Here is a 19,197-nt window from a genome sequence, read left to right on the forward strand (position 1 = left end):
TGTCTGAAAACTGCAGCTTAACCACATCTCCCATCCCCTCAGAGCTTGTTTTCAGATAATTAATCCACCGTGTGTATATTTTTATCCGTCCTCTCCTCCTACAGGGACACTGGAGTGCTTTTTCTCTCTCTGACACATGTAGCACTGCCCCCCCCCCCCCCCCCCCCACGCACACACCAGGAGCCCGCTCTCGCAGAGCTGCAGCTCTGCAAACATCAATGACGGGAGGTCAGGTGTGCTGCACCTGGAGTGAGCAGTCAGGTGAGCCATTTAAGCCTCGCTCAGTGCGCAGCAGCTGCCCCCCAGATTTCACAGGGGACGCTCGTGCACCGACACGTGTCTCAAAAAACATTAGAAAGGAAAAGAGTTGTTAACAGTTTAAGTGTTAGAATTAAACCAAGAATATTGACTCAAGATGAAAGTACAAATTCAGGACACTTGTACTGAGTTGGAATATTTGTTGAGCCTTTTTAACATTTAACCAGTCAGCACAAAGTCATGGTAGTGGTCATTCTAGATTGAATATTACTGAAGCCTGTGAGGGCCATGCATTCATACATTTTGTTTTAATTTTTCCCTGTGATGAAAAGTTAAGAGTGGGTTATTTCCTTTGGATTTCGACAAAAGGCTAATTTTCTTATGATCATTTCTCAAAATATCAAAAAAAAACAAAAACAAAAAAAAACAACCAAAAGGTCTTCCAACAACCAACCAAAAAATATTAGCCAGAAGTATTTGTGACTATTGATACATTCATGTAAATAAGTAAAATATTGACAAGCAAAATAATAACGAAACCTTGATTCATACCTCCCTGATGGATCAAGACAAAAGGATTGAAAAGGCAAAAAGCAGCACAAGTAGCACCCATTTGATCTGCTATCTGCTCCATCTAAAGGTCCCATTTCTAAAACAGATTACTTTTAGTCCAACTGAGGTTTGAAGCAACAACACTCTGCTTTTCAAGTCCTTACACATGGAGCTAGCACAGGGATTTTTGTCCATTCAGGGCTTCTGTAGAGGAAAAAGCAAACATGAAAGAAGAGCATTTCAAGGTTTCCTACTGAGTTATAGGCAAGGTAATGATCGTTTTGGATTTTTCATTAGTTGTACTTTGATTTCACTTTTTGTTTTCAGTCAGTTTAGTTTTGATTAGTTTAGACTGCTGGTTTTTAGGTTTAAGTTGGTTTTATTTTGCAAAACAGGTTTGTTTTAGTTGAGTTTTTATAGTTTAAGTGTTGTTGAGTTTTTCAGTAATATTAGAGAGCTGTCAGGGACGAGACCCAAAAGGGCCAGAAAAGGAAACATACAGTTTTTAAAAATACATTCAAATATGTTAGTCTTCACCCCTCATTCTATTTATATAAAGTAATGTTAGAATAAAACTCCTGGTCTAAAATGACAATTATGTGAAGCCTTCTTCAATCGAACCAAACCACATTACTCTCCCAGGGCTTGGGTGTGCATGTCAATCATTATGCTTTAGTCAAAGACTAAAACTAAGACTACTCTTGTCTCTAATTTTATTTTAGTTTAGTTTTGTAAGCACATAGTACAGTTTCTTATATATAGCCTTGTTTTTATTTTGGTTTGTCAGTTATCTCTCCACCACAAGGTCAGGGGTTCAAGCTCCTGTGGTCACATGTTATTGCAGGCAAGACCCAAATTGTGAGGTGGAAGAGGTACCAAACTATCATACTCAAGTAAAATTAAAGTTACTCTGGTTAAAATGCATTCAAGTAGAAGTTAAAATACTGGTCCTTAAATCTACTCATGTAAAAGCTAAAAGTAAGTTTATTCAAAGTACAGAGTACTGAGTCACTACTTTTGAAACCCAAGGGGCTTTTACTGTGAAATATGATGTTTCCTTAATGTGCAATAAAGACAAGATAATATGAATCTCTAACCAGGTTAGTTAATATAAGGTGTGAGTTAACCTGAAGTCAAATTCAACAGCTGTTTTGGGATGAAATGTGGACTCATTCTCTTGCTATGTGCGACTGACCATCACGCACTGTGAAAGTCAGACTACTGGCCCTTTTTTTTTTTGTTGTTGTTCTCAGGAAGATCTGATCTCCTTCTATTTGGCTTACAGTGTTATTTTACTCTTTACTTTGTGCTTTTTAAACTGTTACGAAATACATTTTTTCTCCCAAAATATACTTCAGCAAAATTAAAGTACTGCTTTTAGAAGTTATTGATAAAAGTACAGATGCACAAAAGCCACTCAATTATAGTAATTTGAGTAAATTTAATTAGTTACTTTCTGCTCTTGGTCTGTGGTGTGTGGTAGCCATGCAGTGCTCAACCCTATTTACTAATAATAGGAACATAAAGGAGCAATCACATGAAGTGAAACTGAGACGTTCAAACACAATGCTGATCTTTCACTTTCAGTAGTAGTTCAGCTTCAGTGTCTAATTTTTTTTTTTTAAAAACCTGTTTGTTTCTTTGCATTTGCTGCTTTTTAAACAACCTTGAATCACATCACACTGTACAGTATAGCTTTGGAGACATTTAAATTGCAGTGCTTTCAAATGGCCACTAGATGGTGCCATTTAAATGTGCTTTAAATCATGGCTGCTTCCAAAGACTGGAAGAGAGGAAGGGGGGATAATCTGCATTCGAAATGGCTCATGAGACTGGAATCACACATTAACGGTGTCAAGTTGTTGTTCCTCACTTTCTCTGATGCATGCCGGCATTCACACACCCCTCCTCTGGTGTGTGTGCATGGGATTATTTTAGCTTTACTACTGGCACATTCCTGTCATGTATATTTGACAGCATGCTGTCATCAGAAAGGACTCGCGGGCTCTTCCAGGTCCTTCCAGGAACTGTTGTTCCCTCAGCTGCTGCTTTAGATTTATTCATTTGTTGGTTTAATACCAATAAGAAACACGTGATGGGTCACACGCCTGCATGATTGACTCCTTTATGTCCTTATAGGCTGTTACTGGAATCATACACTTTCTATTTTAACCTTTTAGAAGGTTATCATAAATTATACAATTTCCAAAATCAATTTTTAAAGCATCAGAAAACAACATGAGAGCAAAAATATGATGGTGTATGAAAAGACTGGGGTATTTATTTTTTCAGCAGTGACAGCACACCTTTATTATGTCTTTTTTCATACATGTTTTTATTTATCTATAGTGACATTTCTGAACCTTGGTCCCTTAACAGATGTCATAGGCAAAGGCAAAAGTAGGCAGTCACCTGGGGCCTCGTGCACCAAGATATAGTCATAGGTGTGCATGTCTAAAATTACTAATAAGGGGTCAAGAGTGAATAAGAAGTTTCAAAAATGGAGATTAATTATCCAGGAGATTCCCTGTAGAGGAGCTTTGGCCTCAACAACGAAGCCCAAGTCCCTATAAAAGCCCCAAAAGATCTTCATAACAAGAAAACTAGTCAAATAGACCCTTATAGACCAATAGAAACAATAATTTGGTGGATTACTGTGTGGTAAAATGGCATGCAATAAACACAAATATAGTATCTATGGCAGAAGAACAGATATTGTAGCAATATTGAACAGCTTGTAGAAGTCAGACCTGACCTAAAGTGTTACTGTTATGTGGGTAATTATATTTCAGAAGATTTTTAGTTGTCTGGCTTCAAAGAAAATTTGGTTCACTCACTGTGAATGCTAATTCAGTAGCAAACTTGTGAATGGCTTTATCTTGGACTTTGCCTGGAGCCTTTAAACAGCTAAAACCCCCTCTAACAGGTGTTACAGCACAATACCATTAAAAGACTACAATTAAAAATACCTGCTGAAATAGGAGTTAAAATAATGCAGCTTTTAAAGATAAATATACAAAGTACATTTTATTTTCTATGATTTTTATGGCCTTTGCGTGTTTATCAGGATTTGATGCACAGAATTCATGTTACACAGTACCACAGTAGAAAACAAAAAGCAATGAAAAAGAAGGACAGCAGGAGCGCTCTGGTAGCCCTGAACTAAAGAACCCATGGAGAACTTAAACCAAAAATTATTAGTGTAAATGATCCGGGTCCAGGCACTCAGGATGGTTTGAAAAATTTTAAAAGCCCCTAAATGATAGGGTTAGAAAAATAAAAACATACTTATAATGCAAAACTAAAAAACTCTACCCTGAATAAGGCACAAGCAAAATAATCAAATCAATTCTTCCACAAATGGTTGTCTCTTTTCTTTTTGTATCTTTGTGTAAGCATTTTAAGTCTGGAGCCTTACTCACCTATCTTAGCTAGCATGTAATACACTACCATCTCTCATTAGCCAAGGGTGAAAAGTAACTAATTACATTTACTCAGATTACTGTAATAGAGCAATTTTTTGTGTACTTGTACTTATTTGAGTAAGTTTTGAAATCAGTACTTTTACTTCTACTTAAGTATGTTTTAACTAGAGTAACTGCTTTTACTTAAGTACAATACTCCTGTACTTTTTCTACCTCTGTTGACACTTCACTTTCAGATCTGTGGGATATGTGGGCAAAGTTTCTCATCATGCCCTCGGGCAGAGCGTTTGGATGTTTGGCTGTTTCTTTTGCTCATGTTTCAGAGGACTGTCGTCGTTTTTGACGTAAGACGCATTTGCACCATGAGTGAAGTTATCTACCGAGTTGGAGTTTTAACTGTGACTTTAAGTCCTCCTAAAGGACACAGTGTGTATTCTTCATCAGTATGCACTGCCCTACTCTGAGATTGACTTTCTGCTTTGTTCTTGCTAAAGATGACCCGCCTTGCCACAGATTTTCAAGAGCTGCTGCATCTCTGTCATAATTTATAATAAACACTTTTTAAAGTTAGTTCAACTATATGCGGTGTGGACCAATGAAAACACCTTTCAGTGTTAAATTTATCTCTGTATGAGTTTAATTAACGCTGTCAGTTTTGCTGTATTTTACTTTATTATAGAGATGCAACTTTTTATGAGCTGATCTGATTGGACATCTATTATCTTCAGCTTCTTTTTTATCATACAGCTCCTCAATAGCTGCTCAGTACTTAAGGTAAACCTTTTACTTGAGTAGATTTATAGACCAGGGTTTTTACTTCAACCAAAGTAAGTTTCAACCAGAAACTATATTTTTTGTTCTTCTTGTTCCACCTCTGCATTTAGCATCATGCTTTACATGCAGATAGCTTAAAAACAATATCAGCATGACTGCAGCTTAACAGTTGACAAAGACAAGACGATTTTTACTTCTCACGAGTCTTTTCCAAATTTGCATCCTCTGTCAACAAAGGCATGCAGTCACTGAAAGGAAGGTGTAATGGCGCTTTGTTTTCTGACAGTGCAACCCTAAACCTGAGACCTTCAGTGGGCACCAAAACACCAAATTTAAATCTGATGTGTTGCTTTACTTGCTTTTAGTGCATTTCCATATGGGCTGGCCAGACATAAACAACCCCAGGCAAAGACCAGTATGAGGCTCTTCCCTATTTAATTTAAAGCAACAATAGCAAGTAAAGAAATTAATTCAAACATCTCTTTTCAGCAACACAACTAGAGAACTACTACATGAACCAAATACATCCTTTAGAGGAGCTATACAACTCAAGCTGACATCTAAATCTGTTCACGTTTCTAGGCCAGGTGGGGCTAATAGAAATTAAAACATCTTTGCAAATTATATTTTTTTTATGAATTGCATGTCGTTTTACTACACAATAATCCACCAGTCTTTCAGAATGTCTACATAGATGTACTTAACTATAATTTGATTGGCATGAAGGCAATTTGGGGATTAACTATCAGCACTGAGAATAATTCAGATTCATTGCACGCCTATATTCTATATCTTGTGGCCTCTTGGTGCACAGGGCCCCAGGTAATTATCTACCTTTGCCTTATGGTAAAACAGCCTATGCAGTGAGGTGATAGTGTGCTTTCTGTCATAGCAAGGAGGCAAGTTTTGTTCCATAGAGACAGATGCAACCAGTTAGACAAAAAGCTCCTTTATGTATAGGAAGTCACCTAGCAGAGGAGTTTGATTCCCTTGTTTGACATCCCACTCATGATGCTCCCAGTAATGATATTCTCTAACCCAGTGTTACTCAACCAAGCTCAACCAAAGAGCCAAATTGTTGGAAAATACCTTTGCAAGAGCCACAATGTAAGTGGTGAAAAGTGGCAACAACTGATTTAAGTGGCAATGAAAATAAGTTAAACGTGGCAAGTAATTGTCAAACTGAAGCAAAAAAATGGCAAAAAGGGGCAAAGTAGGAATAAAACAGCAACAAGTGGGTGAAAAGTGGAAAAATGGGAAGAAAAAATGGTAAAATAGGGCATAAAGTGGCAAAAATAGATGGGAAGTTACCAACAAATGAGTAACAGGTGGCGACATATGGCCGAAAAACTGCTATAACATGGCCAAAAAATGAGTGTAAAAGTGACTGAAATGGGCAAAAATGTGGGAAAAATTGTCAAAAAGCAGTAAAGAGTGGCACAAATGCTGAAACAGTGGCATTTAATGGTAAAATGCAGCTTAAATGGGTGAAAAGTGGCAAAAAAGGGAAAAAAATTGCAAATAGCAAAAAGCAGGATAAAAGAGGCAAAAAAAAACTAAGGGCAAAAATGGGATAAAAGTAGTAAATATGGGCTAAAAGAAATGGCAAAAGAGGGTTTAAGGCAGTAAAAATAGATTCAAAGTTGCAAAAAACATGAAAAAATTGGCCAAAAATTGCAAGTAAGGGCAATGGAAATATACAGACAAAAAATAAAAGTTGAAAATTAAAATCATATTCATGTGGGGATTCAAACTGATTAATGTGACTTGTTATGTATAATTTCTGAGGTCATAGTTTCCCATTATAAAGGTTTTCTGTGGGAATAATATTTCAAATTGAGACATAAAAGAGCCACAAATCATCACAAAAGAGCCACACCTTGACTATCACTGCTCTAATCACTCAGTCGTCAGCAGAGTCTTGATGTATCAATTTAGATAAATTCAAACCTCAGAGTTGATACCAAAACAAAGTTTCAGGTACAACCCCGAACAGAATTCACAAAGTCGATCCAGTCGTGGAAAAGATTTGATAACCTGCCACTGGAAAACCACAGTTTCCCAGTGTGGGGACAGTGCATCTATCCATTTAGACATGTCTACCTATATTAACAGAGGACACAGGACAAACATCAGATATAAGAAATACATTTTAAAAGTGTGTAACTGGGATAAAGAAACCCGAGAGAGCTTAAAAACACAAAAATCTCAACAATATTCAGTCACAATGCCATTTCAAGTTTTATTTCCTTATTTTATTTTGAAATTGTATTCATATCTTAGTGATGGGTATCTATTATACGTGTAAAACATCGTTATTTTAATGTGACACATATATTTTTGTTCAGTATTGTTGAATTTATTCCAAAGAAATGTTGTGATCTTTCTCCAGCCCTCAGAATTGAAACACTAATCCACACAATCACCCTCCTCCTCCTCCTCCTTCCTTTGTATTCCCCCTGCCAGCCGGCCCGTCACGCGGCTCTAGCATGGGGAAACCTGTGGGCGGAGACTGTGACCTATTTTTGACCAATAAGAAGCCGAGAGAGCCAGCGAGTGACCTACATTCAGCCAATCACGACGCGGCACAGTCGCCGGTAGGCAACAGTCGGCGCGTGCCGGTTCCATGTGCTTCTTTGGTGTTGAGAGCGCGAGAGGCAGACAGGGACATTTAACAGGGAGAAAAACAGACGGAGCGAGGCTTTTCTGACCACTTTTAACTCGTAAAACAAAAAACGTACCCACTTTAGATACGGTGGTTGTTATATTTCACGTTGTTCACTCATTGTAGGCGTAAAATTCTACTTCAATGATCGAAATGACCGTAAAAAATACAGGTTTCTAATGTTTAGGACAAAAATCCCACATAACGGCTGTATTTCTGCCTGCCATTGCACCAAACGGAAGTGTTAACATTTTAACACAGTAGGAGAAATAATGTGACTACCCGCCCACATGTGAACACCTGATGCCTCTGTGTTTGCTTTGTCTCAGCTGTTTCACTCCTGTCACGTTGTAGCTCGAACAGACACATTTTCCTTTATTTCTGTGATCATATAGAGGTTTGGAAAACAAGACCATCACGGTAAACGTTGTGACGTGTGTGGACCAGGCATCTCACTGTGTTTTTTTTTTTACTCTCAGTCAGTGGTCATCATCATCGCTGTTGTTTTGGCCTCCCTGTTCAAATGACAGCGTGAGAGAAGAGGAGAGGGGCGGGGTGCGCTCACGGTCCATCAGGAAGGAGATCACATCAAGTGGGCGCGGCTTAGAGAGCAACTTTCCCAGCTGCCGTCAGCTATTGGCTGAAACTGATGGGAGGTGGTGTGTTGTATGCGAATCAATGTGGCGTTCAGGAACCACGGGAACAAACAATACTTCTGTTTAGAACAAGAACTAAACACCTAGACAAACATCAACTGAGCAAAATAATATAAGAGGAAAATTTGTTTTTGATTTTTTTTACATTTCTGCAGTGTGCACTTTAGTTTCTTTGGCTTTTTAGACCCCTGTAGACGCAAATATCTGTAGTTGCATTTGTTTTGAGGAGAGGGGAGAAGAGGAGCAAAGTTGGGCTGCTCTGATTGGGAATAGCAATCAGCCTTGCCGGATTGGGATGTTGCTCTACCTCCCTCTACTCCCTCATTTTTACAATAGAGGGGAGGACAGAGAATAACAGAACAAAGGAGTTGATTTTGACCCCCATTTGGCATTAACCTTCCTCATTCAAAACTAAACATTTACCTGATGTTATATAATGACTCATAAAATGGATTAATATTTGTCAATCTGGGCATACATTCTCATTCATTTGGAAGAAAAACTATTTATCACACCAACCAGCCTATTTTATTCATTATGCTTAATGAAAAATTGTAACTTTTTTTTTTTTTATTAAATAAGCGACATGTTATAGATTGCATTTAATCTTTATTTTGACAGTTATTTTATGTGAAATTGTGTAACCATGTGGCCATGTTTGGATGTGGTTACCTATATGTAACACACATAAAGAGGTTAATGATTGGTGATTTAAAGAAAAACGTCTGACCCACCCTTCTGACAGCCAAAGGTTAAAGCCTGTACATTAAGCCTTAGGTGCACCCAGCCGCAACAAAACACAGCCAATATTGATTTTAACACAAGTGGTGGTCATTCATAAACCCTGTTGTGTACGGTGTGTTATGCAACAGCCACTGCCTTTTAAGTATGGTGGGCTTTTAATACACACTGCTGCTGATTGGGCAAACCCTCAGACACACCCACCAAACAGCAGAAAATATACCTCTAAGCTGGTTAGACTCCTTTTTAAATAAACATGCTGTTTATCCTTGTCACTGGAGCAAAATAAAGAAGACTGTTTTCAGACTGCATGAGAGCAAGAAAATATTTTAATAAACTTTTTGCTGAATTTTGGAGGAAGATTGAACTTGATGTATTGTTTATTTTAGATAAAGGGAAATTATTCTTTGACAGGCTTGTGAGCAGGCTCTTTGGGATACCTTTATTCTCCTTCAGCCCTGTAGTTATCATAGAAACACTTTAATTTATCTAATTTGCTTGTGTCTATGTTTTTAATGTCAATACTGTAAAAACCACCCACTTTGTGTAGGTTAACAAACCTGATAGATGACTTCTCATCATGTTTTTTCCCCTGAAATGAACCCCCTGACTACTTTTATTTTGCACTCTTTTATATTCAGTAGTTTAATTTTCTAAAGCTAAATATATAGATAAATATCAAATTGAGTGAATATAAGGCTGATTCTGATTTTATTTTGACAACAAAAAAAGGACTTAACAGATGTCCTTTCTCACATCAGTGGAAGTAAAATACAGAATTACACAATCTGAAACACTTTTACAAAGCTTGAAATAAATTTACATTAACCAAAACATTTTAAATGTTCACAGAAGAAATTTACATTTAAAAGTGTAAAGTGTTAAAAACACTTTAACAAAAATTGACACAAATTTATAAAGTCTGTTTGGAAATTGCGATGTTTGAAACACTCAAAAACTTGAAACAAATTTACACATTGGATAGATAATTACTAAGTCTAGTACAAGACTACAAAACTTGAAACTTGGGTCACCCCTGGCATTTCGTACATTTCCTTTCAAAGAGATACCATTGTGTTTTTTTTTATTTTTTTTTTTAAGTTTTTTGTGTGTGTGTTCTATGACGTACATTTGTCTCAGTTCATGTAAAAGTGCTTCATGTTTTGGTTAATTGCATTGTAAAATTTAAAATTGAAATAAAACGTCTTTAGAAAATTTACAACACAATTTACACACAAAATAACAAAGTCGATAACATTTTAACAAAACTTGAAACACTTAAAAAATCCAGTACAAAAGCATAAAGTCTGAAACACTGACAAAGTCTGATACAAAATTTGATACAATTCAAGTAGGTCTGTTATAAATCACAAAGATACTTTTACACAATACAAAACAGTTTACAAAGTTGGGTATAAAGTTACTAAGTCTGAAACACGTTTACAAAACTTGAAACAATTTAACTCAATATAAAAACATTTTGTGTTTTATACATTTTGAAAGTGTTTATAAAATGCAGAACAAATTTACAAAGTCTGAAACAGTTTTACAAAACTTGAAATACATTTTAAAAGTTAGATTCAAAATTACAGTCTGAAGAACTTTTACAAAATTTGAAATTTGGGTCACCTTTGTCATTTTGTACATTCACTTTCTGTGCGATACCGTTGTTTGTAAATTTGTTTCAGAAATTGTGAAGGTGTCCTATGACTAGTAAATGTGTTTCACCTCCTGTCAAAGTGTTTCTTGTTTTTGAGAATTTTTATTATGAAATTTAAATTAAAATGAAACATTTACACAAAACTTTAAACAAATGTACACAGTCTGAAATAAAAAGTCAAAAATACTTACAAAACTTTTCTTTTACAGTCTGATACAAAATTAAAGATAGTCCCTGCCCTAACTAGTGACTATTGAATACGTCTCACCTCATGTTAGTGTTTTGGTAAAAAAAAAAAAAATTTTTAAGTGTAAAATTAGATTTTAAATGTAGGTTTTAAATTTTGCATTGATTTCATGAAATGTAAAACTGTTTTTTAAAAGTGATTCAGACTGTCTTTTTCCCAATCAGACATTTTGAATTCGTGTTGCACACTTTGTAATTTTTAATTTTTTTTTGTATGAATTGTTTTGAAAACGTGAATTTGTTCATTTGTGAAAGTTTTTTGCTCATGTAGATTTTTTTTTTTTTTTATGAAATGTAAAAATGTTTTTGTTATTGTAAATGTATTATTTAATTTTGTTTTGCACTTCCGGGCCACCATACCATCGTAACTGCCATCCATGAAATCATCAAGCGGAGTTTTATGAGTGAAAAAAAAAAAAAAAAACACATTCTGGTGTGTTTTCTGTTTATGAAGCTCATATTTCCGGGTTTTCCCATGCTCCGTAAAGGCACTACAGCGGACAGAAGGGAACGAGGGCGTTTCTGATCCAAGTAAGGGGCGTGGCTTCCGTATGCAAACGATCCACGCCCCCAAGCGCCTTTCCCCCGTGAGCGGTGACGTCACACGAGCAGCCCGTGTTGGTTCCAGCTGACTGGCAGAGAGAGAGAGGGAGAGAAGACGAAAATAGAGAGAGGAGCGTGTGTATGTGTGCGTGTGAGTGAGAGAGAGAGAGAGAGGGAGAGAGAGAGGAAAATAAGAGCCATCAGTCTCATCTATCTGCCTCTCATACTACTGGATATTTTTTAATTTTTGGGGGGATCTCTTTATTTCTTTCATCCTATTTTTTCGCTCATATTTAATCATAACTTTTGCTTTCGCTCATTTTCCCACATTTGGAGACTTCTCGCGCCGTCTACTGCTTCTAATCCTCTTTCTCCACTCTTTGCACCGGACTAGACAGATCCGTGGTCCAATCTGCTTTATTTTTTCCCTCCTTTCTGGACTATATTCTCTATACCGAGGGACCAGACCCGGCCGTGAGCCACCGTTTTACCTCCACAAACTCACCAGGGGGTCTACTCCAGCGCCTCCTGGATCCAATCTGTCCTCCTGTGTGCGTCTTTTACGCGCGGAGCTGCGAAATAAATAGGTGACATCTACTCCTGAAGGCAGAGAGGATGAATTAATGTGCCATCATGGTGCCATTTTGGAGATAAACCCCCCTTCTTTTTATTTCTTTACACATTTCACTTCATGGGACGGGCGGACCAGGGGGACATCAGGTGGAGATCTTGAGCACACGCGTCACCTGCCAGCGCACCTTTTGACGGCGCGCCTGTCAATTAGCATCACTAATTGGATTATTTTGATCTTGAACTCAACTGTCTGCAGGTTTCTCCTCTCCACCGCCTCCTACCCCTAACCTCCCCCCTCCTGCTCCTTCCTAGAAGTTATGTCAAGGCCTCTTACTCAGCTTCTACCGCCGGATCTCCCTGCCGGGGCAACGAGCCCCCAGTTCGGGTCTAGCAACCCGGCTGTGAGTGGCCCTCAAGGTGGACACCTAACCTCCATGACCAACCTGAAATCTCTGCTCCAAGTGCCAATCAAGGCCGACCAGAGAGTGACCAAGGACTGCTGCGAGATGAAAGGTGAGTTTGTGCACGTGTCTGTGTATGTGTGCGCGTGTGTGAAGGAGAGACCCTATAGGCGAGGAACTTCTTAAAGGGACAGAGCCACTGTTAGCAAGTCAACACAAGAAGAGATGCACTTACCATAAAACACATTAAAACGTACTGGAACGTGCTTTATGAACGTTTAGTGAGCCAGTTTAGTCTTTTTCTTTGCTGTCATGGTTTGTGCAGACCTTTTTGAAGGATAAAAAATCCTTTAACGTGATTGATAGATAGTCTAGTCAGCTGATTGGTCAGTCACAGCTCTACCCAGCATCCAATACTGGACAGCTTTTGAATCACCTTTTGCATAGCCAGCATGTTCACATGCAGCCAGGAAAAGTCACATTTGGCTAGTCCCACTAAAACTGGACATTTAAAATGCATTTAAACACAATAGTTTGACTAAAATCATGTAAAATCGAATGTGTTGATATGAAACGAAAGCCCAGTTCAGAACAAAGATTCATGATGACGAGCCCGATTTTGAATGTGGAGTCAGGCTGGCTGATGGTGTGTCCTGCATTTTCTTCATCAGATCCCCAATCACGCAGATCTATCATTTTTATCTTTTTTAAATAAACTTTCCACATGGAAACCTAAGCCTGGTAAATGTGCCTGTCACCTCCATCAGCTGTGCATGCAAGCAGTACAAGTGGCGCAATGCTAGCTACATGGCTGCACGAGCTAAAGCTGTCCTTGGAAAAACTGTTTTCATTGAATATTGTAGTTATAAGAAGACTTAGGCAGTGTTGTGTTTGTATGTGCTGTAAAAGAGGCTGGATAGCTCAGTGGTTTACACCGCTGACTTATATAAGATTGGTCAGGGCACAGTGAGTATCCAGTGTGGACCCTTGGGCAAGATCCTGAACACCATGAACACCTGTCCCAGATGTATGTTGCTCTGGATGAAAGTGTCTGCTTAATGATATTGTAAAATTCTGCTGCCATGACAGAATTTGCCATTGAATTAAACAGTGAATGTGCAGCACTGTCCATCATGTAGAGACAGATTTATTGCATGACAACTTTTTATAAATTTCTTTAAATTGAATGATGTTGAGAGTCATTGCTATGGACATGATGCTTTGTCTCTTCCTGTTGCAGTGGTGTGAACTGACAGTTGCAGAGCAGTCTGCCCCTGAGTAGTCGTAGTTGTTGCAAATCATTTTGGCCTAACAAATCAAGTTAGCATGGTTGGAGATCGTTTCACTCTTTATGTCTTTATTTTAGGCTCTGTCCACACGGAGACGAAAACGATGTATTGCTGTTTCGTTTTGAAAAGTTTTCCATAAAGGAGTTGTTTCAGGAACCACTGAAACGAATGAAAATGCTGTAGTGCATATACCAAGCCTGTACGTGGCGCTGTAACGCTCCCACGGATATGCACCAAAGGAGAAGAAGAAGATCACAGAAAACTGACACAAACTTTCCTCTAGTTGCCCTTCTGGTTGCTCTCCGTGTTGGATTTAAGAACATATGGTTTATGCGTTTTGCTGTGGTGGTAAAGGAGCATCAGATTTTGCTGTAAAAGTCATAACTAGCTCAGTAGTTTCTGCAGCACGAACACAACCCTGTAGTCCGCCATTAATATTTTGGTCGGACCCGCGCAGGCGCCTTAAGGCAGATACGCTCTGTGTGACGTAATCATTTCAAGAAAGATGCGGATAGCCGTCCATACGGAAACGAAACAGTAGTTGTTTACGGATTTATGCACTCTGGGACCCGTTTTCAAAAAATATCATTTAAAGTCACCTGAAACGCTGTTTCCTTGTGGATGAAACGCCGATCCAACATAAAACTTTTGTGTATACACCTGAATTCATTTCCGTGTTGACAAGGCCTTAGAGTGGCATGCGTACATGATGTGCGACCAAACTGCACGGCCATCTGTGTTCCATGATTTACTCTCAAATGCATACACCTCAGTCGGACCCAACACGACCATTTTGTACATACTCCACATTTGCCTTGTAGAACATCACTACTGAAGTCGCTGAACATGCTAATCATAGCGGAAGTTGCATTGCTGACTGCCTTCAGATGTCACTATGAGCTACAGGGATAGCATTCATCCTACTTTTTGTTTTGCTTTGTCCATGAAAAAATAAAGGCCCATACCGATCGCAATCAAGCTGATTGTCTATGCAACACTTCTTTTGGTCTAACACCCCCACGACGTAAACATTTTTCTCTGTTTGACCATGGAAAGAGATCAGAGTTTGTCAAGCCGGGGACTTCTGCTCAGTGAAAATCTCATTTGGTTTAGCCATTATATCTTTAAAGGTGCAGTGTGTAATATTTAGCCTATTAGCATTTAGCAAAACAAGCTTGCTTAAAATGAAACATAACATTTATAAGTAGATTGATCTAAATTAGTGTTGACATCTGATAACACCTTTTTTTAATTTATGTTTTAAATTAACTCAGAATAAGCCTTTTATTCACACATAGGGAGGGTCCCCTCCAAGGACGCTGCCATCTTGGATTTTTGCATTTTGCCTGTTTCTATGGCACCATAGAAGGAACCAAATAACAGTTAAGCATGTATTGATTTTTAAACTTCACTGGTTCCCACAGTTATCACCAGAAAAATGAGCACCACACTCCAGAATTGACTGTTAGATGTTGATAGTCCCAATTTTACACACTTTACCTTTAAGATGGCAACTATTGGACACAACACATGCATGCCACATTACTTGCTGATGGCAGACGTTTGTCAGTTGGATCTATATTGTCACTGATATTAAACCGATGCATCAGCCCATCCACACATTGCCATCTACCTTAGCAAAGTCAGACATACTTCTACCAGTTAAGTGATTCTGCACCCAGTCTTGTGCACTGGGACAAGGACAGTAGAGCCATTAATCAAAGAGCATAATTGAGCCATAAGTGTACCTTCATTTTAACCTTGCAAAGCAGATGGATACACCCGTTTCCATGTTTTTCACTGGCGAATCCATCTTGCAAAGCTCCCATCTGATGCGTTTGGGCCCGGTTAAAAAGTGGCAGGACCAATCGGCAACGAGGGCAGTATTTTCAGGCGCGGCAGAGTCGTGACGTAAACAAGCAGCAACAAGAGACCGGTGCAATTATGGCGGAAGAGATTGGCGTGGATGCTGCTAAAGCGCCAGTTTTATCAGAACTTAACATGTCTTTGTTAAAAGAAGTTAAAGAACAGCAGTGAGTTGTTTTCTTTTCAAAAATGAGAAAAGTCAAGTACTGACATATCTATAGTCGCCATGTTTCACGCTAATCCTCGGTAGCGGTGCACGCGCCGCTCAATAGCAGCTACGTTATGTGTTTTGTTGCTCTGATTGGCCCGTAGATGTGACAGACAGAACGTTCATCCAATCACACTACGAGTTTTTTTCAAATCCTCTGCCTTTTCTCAAACGTTTCCTATTGAAGCTTTCCCAGATGGATGTGGGAAACACATCCATCTGATGTGTCGGGTTACTTTGAATTAGTGGTGCATGAAAATGTTCCTGGTGTAATGTAAGAAGATCTGAGTGAGGAAATTGTATGACACTTTATGACAAGTCCATGTCAGACAAGAAACCATAAAATCCAACTGCAGCATAATAAAACCAAAGAGAGGAACCTGATCAGCAATAAATGTCTGGATTTGGGAAATTTTTAATCATTACTGCAGGAATTAGATTTGGACTGTGGAACTCTTGTCTTTTGAAAGCACGCACAATGTCATTTTGGCTGCACCATTTATGCAAATAAAAACATAAAAATGATATCTATAGATAAAAAAATCACAGACTGTAAAAATTACTGGACAAAGTCTGATTGGAGTCATCCATTTGGATACTGAAGACATCTTTTTAAGCTAAATGTAGTAGCAACCATACTAGCAAACGCTAGCTCAAAGAAACTCAACCTAAAAACAGAAAAAGAGATGGATCTGAGGGTCGGAAGCCTCCAACACCACACTGGCTTGTTTATATATCAGCCATGCCCCTAATTATGTATGACTTGATGTCCTTATTTTAACCAAAACACAGAAGTTATTAAAAAAATCAGCCCCTTTGCAGTGCATGCCCACAAAGACATGAAGTATTCAAACCAAAATTGTATTTTGGGCATGTTAACATGGGTATGTATGTGACTTCTGGTGCTTTTGCAGGCAGCCTCAAGTGGACACTTGAGGAACTGCAAGTTTTAGCCCAAAGACTTCAGCTTGTTATAAATACAACACCACCTGAAGCTTTACAGCAATAAAAGTGGCATATTATTGCAGTTTGATGTGAAATTCAGCTGAATTCAAACACCAAATGAACAATGAATTCATTTTGTTGGATTGATCAGAAAATAGTTCTTTTTTTTTTTTTTTTTTTACATAAAAAGGCTGTGAATTCTTTGTTTCAGCTCCTCTAATTGAATAATTTCACTTTTTCTTTTTTATATCTGATATTAATTTGAATAAACTTGAGCAAAGCAATTTATTTTCAGCCATCCAGCACTGTAAGAAGCTCTTTTTATTGTATGCTTTATCATCTTAATCAAGAAAATTAGCACTGGAGTAATTGGTTGTGACAATATTCATTCGCTGCTGCACTAAAGTGCAAAACAAACATCCCTACAGACTCAATATCACGGGAATATTGCAGTGAGTATTCACTGGTGCCTGTGTGTGTGCATGTGACTGAGTGGGTAGGTGTGATTGTAAAAGACAGAGGCTCTGCTTATCCAACACACACTTATACACACACGTTTTCCCCTTAAGCTCCTTCAGGCGTGCTGTATTTCTTATACTCCATTAAACATTTCCTTTTATGAAATGGGTAAGATGAGGGGTTTTAAAAGGAAAAGTAACCTCCCTGCATACACAGGGATTGGTTTGCGTTGTCTCAGAATCTCTGGTGTGTTTAAATAAAGGTTAGTGAGTGGGTTTGAATTGTTTCCCATCCACCAGCTGCCATGACAAACACTTACCAGGCTGCCTCTTCTTCCTCTCTCTCTCTCTTCTCTCTGTGTGGATGTCATAACTCCCAGTCAGCTGCTCTCACGCACTCACACAATGGTTTTGCTATGCCTGTGAGAATGTGGATTCAGTTCTTAAGCTTTATAAAAACCACAAAAGATTTAAAGGTTTTTTGACAATATGTTAGAATGTCCTCATAACATTTAAACATCCCAATTAGAACAAAGGACTATCGAGAATCAGCACTCATGTACAAGGACTGAAAAATACTACTGCCAAAGTTCTCCCTGCAGTTTGGGGACCCCTGGTGGCCTCCCAATAAAACAGCATTTTCTTTTTGTACCTATTTTGTTATTTTTTCCCCTTACAAAGCTTAAAGAGTAGCAAAACCCCTGAACTCAAAACTTAAGTTGAAGTAAATCTACCCTGGAACTTCAAACAATGCTTTTAGAAAATCGTTGACAGGACTCCTTCCTACTGTCCCTCATCAGCCACAACATCATCCAGTCTAGACTGCTTTTCAAATGTGATTGCTAGCCATAATGTAATTACCATTCAAGGTAGATTTACCAAGAGCTACCTGAGTGTGAAACAATGATACATGATCACATAGAAGGCATAAGAATGCTTACTATCCACTTAATTTGAGGAAAAACATGTTTTCTCTATGATCGCAGTCAACTGCACTACATTCCCCACAATCCTCTTGTGTCTCAGTAATGTCTTTGATTGGTGGAGCTTGAAATTCGGCTGTTGGTGAAGTTAACCGTTTTGGGAAAAGTGGGCAGCTACTGTTGAGCTCTGTGGTGACGGCACCACATGTATCACTGGGCACTGGATCAGCTGATTGAAAATTTTCAAAATAATTCAGTTGTAGTGGACATTTTCAACCTGTAGATGGTAGTCGCTCTGCATATTCCATCCATTTTCTTTACCGCTTATCCCGTTCGGGGAACATGCAAACTCTGCACAGAAAGGCCCTGACCAGGGACCTTTTTGTTGTGAAGCAGCAGTGCTAACCCCTGCACCACCGTGCAGCCAAAAATATAGAGTGTAAATACTCTGAGCGAAAATTTGGACCCTAAATGTTCAACAGTACTAAATCCACTTAAACATGGATTTTCATCTAAAAAAAGTAGTCTGAGGATTTTTTTTGACTCTTTAGATATCCTCTTATGAAAAATGGACTGTCAATTATGAGTCCACAAGTTCAGATGAAACTCAACACCTGTTCAAAGAGAGAAAGATGGAAGACAGCTCTGTCCAGTTTCTCGCTGCTGTCAAGTGACCACTGCTGGTTTCTTGGTGTAAATGCACCCTCTTATTTGTCCCTTTGCACCTCAAAATATAGATATCCTCATGAGAACAATTAAAAGCATTCAGTCATGTGACAGAGGCAAGAAGGGCAAAAAGAGTCTAGGGAAGCAGCAGCTTCCAGTGACCACGACGTGGAGCTCCAGCCTTTAAAGTGACGCATGTTTACACGCCATAACAGCCACAGAAAACCCTAGATAATAATTTAGACTATAAGTTTTGGGCTCTTGTGACATTTATGCAGCACAATTTAAGTCACTAAAGATCTATACATTGTGTAGTTTTGCAGCACAAGGCAAACTAGTTTCATAGTT

At 38.5% G+C, this 19,197-nt stretch overlaps 1 protein-coding gene across 2 annotated transcripts in view; it reads left to right on the top strand.

Annotated features, from left to right (window-relative positions):
- Positions 1–11,670: 11,670 nt before the first annotated feature.
- dbpa (D site albumin promoter binding protein a) overlaps positions 11,671–19,197 on the top strand; it is a 54,247-nt gene continuing 46,720 nt past the window's right edge. Inside the window, exons 1-2 of one of the 2 annotated variants that reach the window (XM_041808281.1) lie at positions 11,671–12,240; positions 12,350–12,606. In XM_041808281.1, coding sequence (XP_041664215.1) covers positions 12,411–12,606 — 196 coding nt within the window. In that variant the 5' untranslated portion in view covers positions 11,671–12,240; positions 12,350–12,410. Of the gene's footprint in view, positions 12,607–19,197 lie in introns of both variants that reach the window. The other variant, XM_041808280.1, reaches the window with a different exon arrangement.

Source organism: Cheilinus undulatus, linkage group 16 (genome assembly GCF_018320785.1).
Source record: "Cheilinus undulatus linkage group 16, ASM1832078v1, whole genome shotgun sequence".
NCBI lineage: Eukaryota > Metazoa > Chordata > Actinopteri > Labriformes > Labridae > Cheilinus > Cheilinus undulatus.